The following is a 13644-nucleotide window of genomic DNA, read 5'->3' as shown; positions in this document are numbered from 1 at the left end:
CAAAAAGTCCCATCGTGTTTGTGCCCCTCCATCGAGACTGCTGCTGATTCAGCACACGTATGATCCGTCACCCATCCATCATTGACTGGCATGGACACATGGGCTAATATGGGCGTCATCGAATATGGACCACGGAAATCTTAAACCCCGCGCTGGGGACTGTTGTTAAGTCCGTAACTGCCGGTGTCTGTATGGGAGGATGGATCGATGCATGGACGAGGGATGACAAATATGGCCGAGGAGATAGGTAGATAAGTCAGGGTAGATTAGTCGGTGGTGGGTAGGTGGTAGAATTGCAGTACGGGATGATTGGGAGAACGGATCGGGGGGGTAGGAGGACATGCAATGTTAGATATAAGAGATAGATATATACCTTAGGTACTCAGGCTTGTCAGGTTGTATGTACTAGTCAAGCTGGTGTAGCCCCAAATACCCCAAGACCTCCTCCCACCACCACCTCCTCGTCCCTCATTCACCAATTGTTTAAACGCCTTGACTGCGCATACACACATCCTGTCCCTGCCTCCGCTGTCCTTCACATACATACACACCCATGGCGACCCCCAAATACGCCAATAAGCTCGCCAACACCACCGTCCTGATCATCGGAGGCACATCCGGGCTCGGCTTCGGTCTGGCAGAGGCCCTTTTGGAGCACAACGTCGCCCACCTCTACCTCTCCTCGTCGCGGCAGCAGAGGGTCGACTCAGCCGTGTCACGCCTTCAGTCTGCGTACCCAGACTCCAAAGCCACCGTCACGGGCCTGGCGTGCAATCTTGGCGACGAGTCCACGCTAGAAGCCAACATCAAGAACCTGTTCCCAAAGATCGGCCGCAAAATCGACCATGTGGTCTTCTCGGCTGGTGACCCGCTCGCGGCCAAACCCCTCGCAGAAGTCGACTTGCCCTTCATGAAGCAAGCTGGCATGGTCCGATTCTTTGCGCCCTTTTTCGTTGCAAAGGAGGCCATCCCTTACCTCAACCCAGGCCCGGCGAGCTCCATCACCTTGACCACGGGCTCGGTATCGGAGAAACCGCTGCCCAATTGGGCCGTGGTGGCATCCTACGCCAGTGGCCTGCACGGCATGACCCGCGGTCTTGCTCTCGAGCTAAAACCCGTGCGTGTCAACTTGATCTCGCCCGGTGTCGTGGACACGGAGCTTTGGGAAACCAGTCTGGGCGACAAAGCCAAAGTCAAGGCCGCGCTAGAGCGTTCGAAAGCCCATGTCGCCACAGGCGAGGTTGGCCAGGTCGAGGATGTAGTGGAGTCGTTCCTATACGTGCTGAAGGACAAGAACGTCACGGGCACGTGTATCAGGACAGATGGCGGTGTCTTCCTCCTATGAGAGGTTCGTAGGAGAGGCGTGTCGAGGTGCTGTCGAGGTACTGTTGGACACGCTTGGCAAGAGAAGAGCCCACCAGGGGAAGGGTTACTATCCATAAGACCCAGACATACCAGAACATACCAGTATCACGCAAACAGCGCGAGAGTTTGAATCGTGACTCTCTTCTCTATTTTGTCCAAGTAGCCATGGAACTCCAACAAGTGACCGGTCAGCGGGCCACACAGTCGTCTACAAAGCTGCAAGGCTGTGTTATCTGCAATGTATGATGGAGGGCGGAATAGGGGTTATCAGCCTGATGGGGGCAGGGCTTACAGTACCCGACCTTGTACAGTAATTGCTGACTTTCCGACCTATAATACCTCCAGTATCTAATATTTGTCTCGTGCCCTACTGGTCTGATTGGTGGGTATCGAATGCCTATCCGATTTTGGTCCCAGTCATCTTCCTTACAAGGTTACTCGAGCCAGGGAAACCGCATCAAGGTGTCAAGGATATAACGACCGGACTCAAGGACGATATAGCCTTCTGTGGTTTGGAGGGTGATATGGTATTGTTGGGCAACAAGCAGATATCCCCTATCTCAGTAATGGACTCATCCCATGTAACTCCTTGTCACCGAACCTCGGTTCTGAGCAGAGGCTGGAATGGATGTGTTGGGCCAAGGGCGCGATCGAGTAGGAGGGGATGCAGAGTTTGGGGGCGCAGGTCGGGACAAGAGGACAGACAAGATGGCTGATAGTATTCAGTGAGGCAAGCCCATGGACCAAGCAAGGTGATCAGCAGGACTGCCAAAGGAGACAGTGGTTGTTTATGGGATCAAGAAGGTGATACCAGGTTTAAAGCCAAGTGAACCTGCGGCGTCGAGGTGCCAAGCATCTCCAAGTCCGGCGTGTTCGATTCAACCAGCCAGAGGCCCCCTTTAACTAGAGAATCCAGCCGGAGAAAGAGATGGGAGCGCCTGCTGTCCACTGGCTTAGGCTTCACTAGCCCCCCAACACCACCTATGGAGCCCAAGACGAGAAAAGTTTTACCTAAGTTCAGCTGCTATCAGATTGCCTAGGCTGCGTGATGACCATATCCACCAGTATAAATGGAGAGATTCTATCCCCCAAGTGCGTCTCCCCCCGCCATGTCACCCTTGGATAACGCAGTTACACTTAGATACTTGTACAGTAAAGTACTAGTAAGCCAAAAAGTTGATGACAACAGTACCACCAGTTTCGCCTCAAAAACACCATGAATCCCGCCATGCTGCTCATCAGCACTATCATCACCGCCGCCATCACCATCCCTACCGCCCTCTTCTTCACCAACAAATTTGGCAACCTGGCTAACCCTGGTGCCCCGGTCGCCTACACCTGAATACATACACACACACACACACACACACTCTCTCTCTCTCTCTCTTTCTCCCTGCAGCTCGGGGCCGTCTCACCGAGCCTTATCAGAAAAACACCCCCTTCCACGAGTCGATATCCATATCTGCCGCCATGACTGAACACCTTGCAGACACACCTTCAGTGCTTGCCACCCACACCACCGATCCCAGCCAACAAGAAATCTCGCACCCGCCAAAGTCTTACACATATTATCACGCCGGTCCACTATTCACCATTGCCGAACTCCACACTAATGCTCTCCTCGCTCAGGCCATCCAAAAGTGCTCCTCGGGGAAGTTCATCCCCGTCTTACCCCAGGATCTCGAACAGCGTGACCAGAGCCCCCATTCCATCAGGGACGAGGACATCCGGGCTCTGCTTTCCTGCGACACGGCCATGTTTACTTACGACGGTACCGAGTTAGATGCCGGCACGGTGGTCGAGTACATGGTCGCCAAAATGGCCGATATCCCCGCTGTCGTGCTCCGGACGGACTTTCGCGGTGCGGGCGACCAGGCAGAGACGGGCGACGCGTGGAACCTGATGAGCTCCAACTGGCCACGGACCGTGGGTGTGAGTGCGCACGCCATGGTGGGCTACAAGACGAGCCTCCAAAGGGCGCAAGCTGGAGTGGAAGGCACACGAGGGAAGACGGTTGGTGAGTCCATGATTGACGACGTCGCCCAGAAGGTGGTGGATGCTTTTGAGAAGGTGCTGAACGAGCCCCCGAGATTGCCAAAGGAGCTGAGAGAGTGTGTGTATCAGTGGTTGGCCTTGATGCCTGGGTTTAAGAAAGGGAGTGATCAGGATAATGTCGAGCTGCTCGCGAAACTGTGCAAGGACAAGCAATCTAGAGGCTTGTTGTAGAGACATAGAAATAGAATCATCATTAAAATCAACCCGACCAGTTTACCTTCCAGTTCGTTTCCAGATGGAAGATGAGGGTATAGTAGAGCAAAACGCTTTGTTGGACACTTTTCCCTGCCTGCCTTTTATTGTACCAAGTGACGCCGTTTCCCTAGGCAAGTATGTCGATATTGATCCTACAACCATTGTTTTACTATAAGTACAATGAACCCTCCCGAAGTTGACTCAGACTTGAGCAGCATGGTAGTACATCTAGTTGTCTTGCTGGACTTTAATGATTGGGTCGAAAGACAAGGCAGCGATAACACCAATATTCCTCCCCGAGTTCCTATACATATACTCACACTAACTCCCTAATCCATCACGGACGCCTCATTCATCTGATCCATTCCAGCGAGATATCCGAGCCAGCTTCCGGCCCGCCATTCTCCTGGATCCGCCACAACGGCGAGCTCTTGCTCCATCGCCGCATGGCCCAGGCGATGACGGTGAACGAGGTGAGAAATCCGATGCCGGCAGCCGTGGCCCAAAACACCGTCACATCATACGCCTTGCGGTAGAAGAGGGAACCCTCAAAGTCCATGTAGCCGCCAAACGCAGAGCTGCCGAACGTGCTCGACTTGCACAGACACCCGTTCAGCAAGCCGAGCACCTGGGACAGTGTGATGACGAACAGTGACAAGACCGCCAGCAAGTTGGGTAACAGCATGAGCAGTTGAAGCCAGCGCCATGGCTCTTGGATGGCCAGCAGTACGAGCCATGATAGCGAGCTCAGGATGTACCATATCGAGTAGAGCCCGGAGCGGCACCCCAGCCCTATCGTTGGTGTATTGAACGACACCATAAATGCCATGCCAAAACTGACTGAAAAGACAAGCGTCAGTATTTTGTCACGTAGCTAGAGGGATAAGTTGTGCAGGATAAGGTACAAAAGCCGTAGACGAGATTGGGCATTGCTCATCATGTGTCCTGACCCAGACACTGCATCCAGAAAAGGAACGACTTACCGCCCACAATCACCTCGCTGCACACCCATATGATGAACCACGAGTACGGCCGTTTTGTCAGCTCGGCTTCGAAACCGGCCGGGTCGTCAAGATTGAGGCTATCGAGGTCGTCACCCGCGTGTTCGTATTGCATAAGCGCAGCATTGGCGACGCCGCAGTATCTCAGATAGCGTCCCTGACCAACAAAATGCCCGATACCATATCGACGTCGCACTCCAGGTTGTCTGAGTTCGAGAGCTCTACTCCATAGGACTAGCTCGTTGGCTTCTGCTTCTTGCTGTGCTTCCCCGTGCTGTGCTTCCCCATTCTGTCCCGGCAATGGTGGCTGGGCGGCACCAGAGCCTTCCGCTTGGGGAGGTTGTGTGGCCGCATTAGCTGCGTCTCTGATGAGCCCTTGCCGCCTTTGTGCCTCAACGACCTGTTCAACGTTGTACAACCATCGTTCGATGAGCTCCTGGCACCGACTCGAGTTCGTGGGGTTTCGATCAATGATTGCCATCACCACCAACGAGGGGATCCACGACAGTAGAAGTCCGAGCGCGAGCGAGTGTGCGGTGGTATTGTCACCAAGGTCGGCAAAAGCCACCGCGACCGAGATGATCAAGGAGACGCCGAACCATAAGATGTTGAGCGCGAGAGGCCACACGCCCTTCCTACGGTTGAGGCGCAGGTGGTACGCAAGAGTGGCGTTGAGCTCTGCGAGTCGTGCTTGGAGCTCTTGTTGGTCGGCATGTGGTCCGTGCGCAGACAATTTGAGCTGCCGGAAGACTCCCTGCAATAGTGCTCTGTTGCGATTTCTCACTGTAGATGCAGGTTCTTCTTCTGAATTACTGGAACCATCCACCGGCTTGGGATGCGTTCCCCTCATCACCAATTTCTTCAGCCGTCGAAGTCGGTCTGGCAGGCTCTGGTTCTCTAGACGACCAACGGGCCGCGGGGCAGGCAACATTCCAGGATATTGGTACTGGTTGATACAGCTCAAGATATACATGGCGTCGTCCATTCGGGCGGTCGGCGGCGACGCTCTGGCTACTTCGTGGCATTTCTTGATCATGTATATGTTGAAGATGGTTGTGGTCAAGCTTGCAGACGGAGCGCCGATCCAGTTCAGCAATGCCTCGAGATTCCTTCTTTTGCGAATATTGAGCGACTCCCAGGGCAGCTGGGCAATCAGGCTAACACTAGGCAGAATCCATGTCGTCAGAATCTGGAAGACGGTGAAAGCATCCCACAGATCTGGACCCGAGCCACACGCAGCAATGCAGCCATCGACGGTCAGGGCTAGTGTCTCGTTTCGATACGACGGATCGATGCCACGAAGCGGGCCGTGGTAAACAATATCGAAATGATAGGTGCTACATTGAGAAACGTGTATGATCAGCTTACGAATCCCCAAATATCTTGGGATAGAGGATGTGGGAGACTTACCTTTCGATAGTGCCTCTGTCTATATCGACAAGCACTTTGGCTTTACATTGGTCAAAGTCTGCCGCATGCGCTTTTGTCGTAAGGCTGACGATAAGTAGAAGTGCAAGCAAGGTATGCTTCAACAGGGTAACACAGAAGTAGAAAGCCATGGCAAAAGTGATCACAGAGACTTCATTGAATCAGCCGACATGCCAAACGGAAGGGGTGAGATGACCATTTATGGACAAACAACCCTACAATGGAAAACGGAGTTGTGGGTTGCGGCGACGCAATATTGATTCCGGTTCAACATGACACGAACAGAACTATGGCTCCAAGCCATCGAACAAGGGGGGTACATGACGAACCATCAGGCTGAGACGTATGAATCAGGAATGTCTGCTTGCTGGTCGAATCACAACGGCCGCCCGATGCGGCTGTGCTTTATGGATCCCCTGATTGAGAGTTGACTTGCTCACCGGGGATGGATACCCCTTGCAAACTGTACCGAGTCCCTCGTACCGAGAACTGATGGTCGGCCTTTGCCCCGAACCTTTGTGGGATGGAAACACAGGAAGTAGATCTGATCTGGATCAGGAGGCTCTGCAGCACCATTTGACCAACGGAGTTCGGACATCCACATCCATGTTACCGCATTGCCGTGATAAGTCAAGCCCTTCCAAGCTTCTTGAAGCCTTCTCGTACTTACCAGGTTCATCCTGCACCAATAGAAATGGGTCAACTGGTGTTTCATTTGCCCAGGCCAGTCATTTGCCACAGCCACCACAGCCAAGCACTTCTGGCATTGCAATATTTGCTAGAGGACACCAGTCTGGCCAGAACTGGTGGCACACAATGTCCGATGGCGGCAACATCATGAAGTGAATACGAGGAGAAGATGCAGGAGGCTCAATTGACACGTTGGCTATTGGCTAGTTCTGGAGCTGTAGAAAGGGGGGACCAGGAAACGGAATTCCAAGGCTTCAGGGGTTGATAAGGGATGGACGCCTCGACGTGTACCTCGTACAATTTAAGGCTGCGTGCCTGCTAAGGCAATAAGCCAAACACAAATCCTATTGGACAAAACCCACGTGACTCTGGACGCAGCTCAATTTCACGTGACTGTATTATCAATATCGACCAGCCTTGCCAGCCTCGTCTAGAATGATTCGCACTTCATCTATCAATAAGCAGTCTTGCAGCGGTGCGATCCTAATGAACCAAACCTATCCCTAAGCTGTACACTACGATACCAATCTTCGTGACCCGATTCCTCGGCGTGTGCAAAAGTTCGAGCGATCAGGTGCTTGCGCATCTGACAAACTGCGACCCAAGAAGTGCCCTGAAGCGAAACCTGCTTACCTCTTTAGAAACCCCAAATCGTTCCACGAGCCATGTAACTAGCTTTCTCTGTTAAACATTGTCTCTAAGACGCACAACTGTGTTCGAAATGCTATACAAAATTGTATTGGCGTACACTATCGTCACCTTCCTTCGCTTCCAATCCCTGGTTGTCGCTACTGAGAATTCACAGACTCTACTGAGCCCAGATTCAAGTCCTCCGCACCGGATAGCAATCATCGGCGCAGGCCCCGGTGGCTCCTCTGCATCCTATCACCTTCACAAATTCTCCCAGCAGCTCTACCCGCCACCTGAAAATACTCCGATACATATCACCGTTTTCGACTCTAACCCCTACATCGGTGGCCGGACTACCACGGTCAATGCCCTAAATGACTCCCGCTACCCGGTCGAACTCGGAGCAAGCATATTTGTTAAGATAAACCATATTTTATACAATGCTACGCGAGACTTTGGGTTAACTTCTGCCGTCAAGATATACGAATCTGCACCTGATTCAAAGTACGAATTGGGCATTTGGGATGGGAAAGACTTCGTTTTCAAGGCAGAGAGAGATGATGATGAGGACAGGGGATCATGGAGAGGATGGTGGGACATTGCCAAACTTCTCTGGAAATATGGACTCGCACCCATACGGACGCGGCAGGCGACCAAGAAAGCCGTCGGTGAATTCTTGAAGTTTTACGACGAACCAATATTTCCATTTCGTTCGATAGCAGAGGCTGTGGGAGCTACAGGACTGGGTGCATATACCGGCTTGACAGGGAAGGAGGTTTTGCAGAATGCCAAGGTGGGCGATCTGTTTTCTCGTGAGATCATCCAGGCAAGCACACGGGTGAACTACGCGAGCAACCTGGGCGGCATCCACGGATTGGAAACATTGGTATGCATGGCCATTGAGGGAGCAATGGCCGTCGAGGACGGCAATTGGCAGATCTTTAATGAAATGGTGAGAAGTACGGCAGATGAGATCTTCTTGAATACAACAATTACTGCTGTCAACAAGGATGAAAAGAAAGGGACATTCCAGCTCGAGATTGCTGATGACGAAATCAATGGACCGCGTACGAAGGAATACAGCCACGAGTACGACACGGTCATCCTCGCAGCTCCATATCAATTTTCCAATATCACCTTTACACCACCGCCTCTCAACACGCCGGAGAGAATTCCCTACGTTTCGCTATACGTGACCTTGCTCACCTCTCCCCGTCGCCTTTCCCCGTCATTCTTCGGACTCGAATCTCACGCGGACGTTCCTTCATCCGTCCTCACAACACTCTCTCCGGAATTGTCAGACGAGCTGGGTTCGCATCGGGGCGTCGATGCCGTTGGGCCGGCCGGATTCTGGTCGATAAGCACGCTCCGGGTTCTACATCCAGAGACAGACGGGAGCTTTTGCGGACCGACATCAAACTGCACGCAGCTGCCTGTCGAATCCGGAGAGGTCGGAGCCGAACGCGACACACAGTATCTGTACAAAATATTCTCACCGGCACCCTTGACGGGGACGTTCCTTTCGTCGTTGCTCGGCTTCCCATACACTCCGGAGCCTGAAAACAAACACGACGATCCTCTCGCCAAGCTCCCTAAGTCTGAGATCACTTGGCTCCACGAGAAACACTGGCACAGCTACCCTTACGAGACGCCTCGGACGACGTTTGATAACTTCACCCTGTGCTCCACTGAGTCGTGCTCCTCACGGGGCACCTCGGACGGAGTCTACTACCTCTCCGGCATGGAATCCTTCATCTCGACCATGGAGACTTCTGCTCTTGCAGGAATGAATATCGCCCGCATCGTGGTCCAGAATCTGCTTGAAGAACGTGGTCAGAGTTGAGTTCTGTGCGCCAACCCGGTAGAGCGGAAGAAAAAAAAACACACATAGCGTCCACCCTTCGGTGTGGTCTTCAGAAGAAAGAAAGCCAGATACAGATGACCTCCGTGCACAGTCTTATTCATGATGCCCATCCTCCCTCCCTATATATACATACATAGACGTTACAAATTCAATCTATCCACGTACCTGCCTAGATCATCTGTTGTCGCAAGAATCGAGGGTGTGTTTTGTGAGAAATGGAACCTAGGGCAAGACTCACTTGCCGACACCTTGCGACACTCAGGGTCACATCGATGTGGTCAAGTCCCGCCGAAGGTACGTCATATAACCCAGATAGCAGGATGAGGGAAACCAATGAGGAAACCGGGGTGATGTTATGTAGATGGACGAAGAGCAGTGTACGGAGTAGACAGAACAGACTTGAGACTTGAAGAAACCGAAGCAATTGACTGGTTCGAAAGACGTGAGATCGGAAAGGTTCAATCCATTATTTTTCTAGGGGAAAGCAGTAATATGCAGCAACTGGATCCTCTAAGCGGACTTCAATTTCAAACGTCCCAGATCCTGCTTCGTATCCTTTTTTATGACCAAAATCCGAGGTGCTCGCCGCTCGCCGCTCGCCGTGCGCGTCGAGACGCGGCGCCGTAATCAAGTCCCGAACATCCTGGACGCCAGGCGCCATCATTCACTCATTCACTGGTTAATCAACATGAAATTTGTAGCGGAGAATGCTCCTGTTCTGCAACGTCATATGAGACGATCCATGGACATTGCCCAGTGTTGTAATGCACTCATCTCGCTTTTTCGTCTCAATGTGCATTCATTCACCCGAGACACTGCGGTAATGCTGTACCCAGATGATCCATAGTCCTGAAAAGGGAAGTCAAAGTCGAACAAAGCTTGAACGCCGAGGGTATCATTAGTATTACCAACCATGCTGCAGACAAAGAGGGAAATCAGGATGACAGCTCTTCCTGCACTCTGACAATCATCACGAAAGCAATAAGATCCACTCCCCTCCAGCACCAATAGCGCATCTCTCTTCAAGCTTGGGATGTCGCTCCCTGAGTTACAGGTTGGGAGTCGGCCGAAGGGGTCAACGTCGACGGCTCAATAGTCTCTCCCTCCTTGTCCATTGGAGGCACCGAGGGTTCACCTTGTACTGATTGGACTTGCGGTGCAGTCTTTACGCCTCCTGAGGAAGCAGTATGAGAAGGACCTGGCGTAGTGGTCACAGGTGAAGCAACGTGTGGCGTGCCGTTTCGAGTGCCTGCATTGACCGAGCTAGCTGGCGCGGGCGAGCCAGTGCGGGAGAATCCTGCGAAATTGGGATTCTTGAAACGCCGGATGAAATTTTGAATGTGCCCCATGATCGTCTCTTCTTCGATGGTATGGCCGCCGGGCATCAGAGACTCTGGGTGGCCATGCAATAATCTTCGCGTAGCCGAGGCAAATATCTTCTGCCAGTGCTCGACTCTTGCGGGAGAGACTTGTTCGAGCATGGCACTCTCGAACTTCTTGATGGTTATGAGACCATCGAGGGTGCAAGGCATGTTTCGGGATGCTGAAGAGCTAGTGAGGACGGGTGGGACTGCCGTAGGAGTTGGTGTTGCGATTGCACTTGGGGAAGGATGAGGTCCCTGGCTTGTGGGATGCATGGGTGGCGCAGGACCCGATTGCAAAGCTCCAGGTTGTGATGGGAAGGGTGGCTGTCCTGGTTGCGACGGCGGATAGAAAGGGCGGTTCTGACCTGCAGAATATGTTGTGGCCGACGGTGGTACCCCTCCTGGTGGAGGTGGCCACGGCATCCCGTTTGAAGGCGGCGGCATGGATCCGTGTGGACCTTGTCCGTAGAAAGGCGGAGCATGTCCTTGAGGAGGCATCCCGTTCTGTTGAGGATATGATGTGCTGTTCTGCCAATTCAGCATTTGAGGAGGACCTTGCGGTACATTTTGACGTGGCGCTGGTGCAGGTTTTGGTTTGGAGGCGGCTGCTTGCTGGGCTGCCCGCCTCCTCTCCGCTTGAGGCTGTAGAGCTCCTGGGATTGCTTTCCACGCAAAGCCTTTGCCTTCCTTCTCGCCCTTCTCGAAGAGCTTGTTCCATTCTTGATTCAGGTTGTGACGGACGCTGCTCTGCCACCCTTCGGAGTCCACTCTATGCACAAAGAATGGGAATTTCAACTTCAAGGCACGGTAGATCTGCTTCAGAGGAAGAGCTTTGGGGTGGATATCAAGCAGGATGTCGTAGATCAGTCGAGCATAGGGTTCAGATGGCCTGGCCAGCTGTTCTTCTGTCAAGCTTTCTGCAGGGGGATAATCTGGACTCGGGGATTTCGACCTGGCTTTCTTGACTGGTGGTGGTTTCTCGGGTTCGCTAGGCAGATCGGCCTCACCACCCTCGATTGATTGAATGATATCGCCGTCTTCTCCAATCCGCTTTCGTTTCTTGTATTTCCTCTTCTCCGGCTTGGATTCGATTGCAATTTCTTCCTCTTTTGTGATTGGCCTGGGAGGCTTCGGGCCTCGCATTATTGGTGGCGGGGTCTTCCCTCCGTTTGCGGCCTTTGCTTCTGCAAGCTTAGCTGCCTTTTCTCGTTCTTTTCTTTCTCGAGTCGACATGATTCCATCCTTCGGCGGTCTCCCAGGTCCTCGCCTTTTCGGAGGCAGAGGCTGGCCATCAGGTCCTAGAATAGGTTCCGCAATCACTGCTGGTGGCTTCTCTATGGTATTCAGGATAATCTTTGTCTTGCCCCTGCCGGCCTTTGCGGGCGACACGCTCCTGTCTTGTTCAATCGAAATTGGGGAAATGCTCCGTGGTCGCGAAGGGGTCCGATCAGCCTCTTCGTGGCCTGACGCATCGCTCGGCGACTCGGATTCTTGCTTTGGCAGTTTGAAGGTCATCCAGACATTCGATATCTGTATTTTTGAACCGTCACGGAGAGGCCGTATCTGACCGCGCGGAAGATACACATCGTCCAAGAAAGCGCCATTTCTACCCATGACTTTCATCTGAAAGCGCTCCTTGTCGAAATCCCATTGAATCTTGACATGTCGCCGTGAAATACTCTTGTGGTTTTCCAGCTCAGACTTTTGGTGGTTTCGCATCGCATGAATGGGAATGAGCGGACAGTTGTGGGCGTCTGGGATATGGTCAGCCGTTACTGGCGCCGGTTGTTCATTGTCTAGATCCGGGTCGATGCCCTGCTCCAGTTGTGCTTGACGTTCTGCCATCTTGTGGTAGTCGAAAGGAGCAAGAGGGGGATTGTAGAGAACTTCCTGAGGTTTGACGACACTACCAGCAGACCTTTCGGACGAGTGCGAGTGTAAGGGGTGTCCATCCTCTCCTTTTTCATTGTCCATACCCAGACCGTCGTCGACACCACCAAAACCGCCGGCTTCACTGACGACACTCCCTTGGACTTGACTATCACCAGGTCGGGCTATCCCTTCGGAGAGACCAGACCGTCTGCCGCTCGAGCTCTGGGCACGGTCTTGCTCGGCCTGACGCGCTTCTTCGGCTTTTGCAAGGGCAGCCCTGTACGCAAAAGCATCCCTGCCTAGTTCACATGCATAGGTGGTGATGTAGTAGTTCCCATCTTCAAACTCAATCTTTGCAAAGGCTTCGATTTCCCTTCGTTCCGGGAGGGGGATTTGAGAGGTAGCAGGTGGTAGAGGGTCGTTCGCGTAGGTTGTCAATAGACCATCCGGTCCCATTGGGAGCGGTAAGGGTTGTGTGAACGCATCCATCGAGAGCGTAGGAGCCAGGGGAGGAAGGTCGCTGGCAGTGAGAAAGTCGTCGGGATGCTGTAGCGGGAGAGGAGGGAGCAGGCTAGCAGGGTCTGTCTCTAGTTTGACGTTGCTTGTTTCCGTCGCCGTGACCGTGGCCGTCGCTTCAGTAGAGGCATCGAGACCCTGGTCGGGCAAAGGTTCCATGTCCGTGCTGGCGGGCGCAGTTGCGGTCTGGCTTTGGGATTGTGCCTGACCGACGGGGGTCAGAGCCGCGAGCAGGTTGCCTACAGCGTGATTCCGTGTTTGAGCATCTAGATCGTCCCAAGCAGGGTGGCTCGTTATGGGAGGGCTGCTGTGCTGTGGTTCTTGTTCATCGTGATGGTCGGGGTCGCTGTCGTTCTCATGGAGATCCGATGTAGCGGTCCATGATGGGAGATCTGGCAGACCTCTTGACGACGTCGCAATGGCATGCGACGACATTACGAGGTCTGCAAGATCCTGGAAAGTAAGCTCGAGTCCGTCAGGTTTGCTGTCGAAGGGTCGGCGCAATCTCCAAACGATCAAAAGTTCTCATGGGAAAAGTAAAAGTCGAAGAGAGGCGGGCGGGAGGCGGACAGCGCAGTCCCGCGCCAGCCAATCACAGGCCGTACAAGGCAGGGAATTTCTCTCTCGACATCTTGCGGGACTCGGTCCTTTACGATGAGGAGCC

At 53.1% G+C, this 13644-nt stretch overlaps 6 protein-coding genes across 6 annotated transcripts; 4 read left to right on the top strand and 2 right to left on the bottom strand.

Moving 5' to 3' along the window:
• Positions 1 to 553: 553 nt before the first annotated feature.
• On the top strand, positions 554 to 1345 carry Z517_11420 (uncharacterized protein; the record flags this gene model as incomplete). Its single annotated transcript, XM_013423004.1, has 1 exon — positions 554 to 1345. The coding sequence occupies one exon, from the start codon at positions 554 to 556 to the stop codon at positions 1343 to 1345; it is 792 nt and encodes a 263-aa protein (XP_013278458.1).
• Positions 1346 to 2474: 1129 nt separating this feature from the next.
• Z517_11419 (uncharacterized protein) lies at positions 2475 to 2707 on the top strand (the record flags this gene model as incomplete). Its single annotated transcript, XM_013423003.1, has 2 exons — positions 2475 to 2528; positions 2564 to 2707. 2 exons carry the CDS (start codon positions 2475 to 2477, stop codon positions 2705 to 2707), a joined length of 198 nt encoding a protein of 65 aa, XP_013278457.1.
• A 128-nt stretch (positions 2708 to 2835) lies between these two features.
• Positions 2836 to 3591, top strand: Z517_11418 (uncharacterized protein; the record flags this gene model as incomplete). The annotated part of the gene is made up of 1 exon (XM_013423002.1): positions 2836 to 3591. One exon carries the CDS (start codon positions 2836 to 2838, stop codon positions 3589 to 3591), a length of 756 nt encoding a protein of 251 aa, XP_013278456.1.
• Positions 3592 to 3967: 376 nt separating this feature from the next.
• Positions 3968 to 6175, bottom strand: Z517_11417 (uncharacterized protein; the record flags this gene model as incomplete). The annotated part of the gene is made up of 3 exons (XM_013423001.1): positions 3968 to 4455; positions 4599 to 5953; positions 6027 to 6175. 3 exons carry the CDS (start codon positions 6173 to 6175, stop codon positions 3968 to 3970), a joined length of 1992 nt encoding a protein of 663 aa, XP_013278455.1.
• Positions 6176 to 7455: 1280 nt separating this feature from the next.
• Z517_11416 (uncharacterized protein) lies at positions 7456 to 9207 on the top strand (the record flags this gene model as incomplete). The annotated part of the gene is made up of 1 exon (XM_013423000.1): positions 7456 to 9207. One exon carries the CDS (start codon positions 7456 to 7458, stop codon positions 9205 to 9207), a length of 1752 nt encoding a protein of 583 aa, XP_013278454.1.
• Positions 9208 to 10250: 1043 nt separating this feature from the next.
• Positions 10251 to 13415, bottom strand: Z517_11415 (uncharacterized protein; the record flags this gene model as incomplete). The annotated part of the gene is made up of 1 exon (XM_013422999.1): positions 10251 to 13415. The coding sequence occupies one exon, from the start codon at positions 13413 to 13415 to the stop codon at positions 10251 to 10253; it is 3165 nt and encodes a 1054-aa protein (XP_013278453.1).
• Positions 13416 to 13644: the final 229 nt, after the last annotated feature.

This window comes from Fonsecaea pedrosoi (assembly GCF_000835455.1).
Source record: "Fonsecaea pedrosoi CBS 271.37 unplaced genomic scaffold supercont1.8, whole genome shotgun sequence".
In the NCBI taxonomy this organism is placed as follows: domain Eukaryota; kingdom Fungi; phylum Ascomycota; class Eurotiomycetes; order Chaetothyriales; family Herpotrichiellaceae; genus Fonsecaea; species Fonsecaea pedrosoi.
The sequence above is the reverse complement of the archived record's forward strand: the minus strand, read 5'-3'. Positions and strand labels throughout refer to the sequence as shown.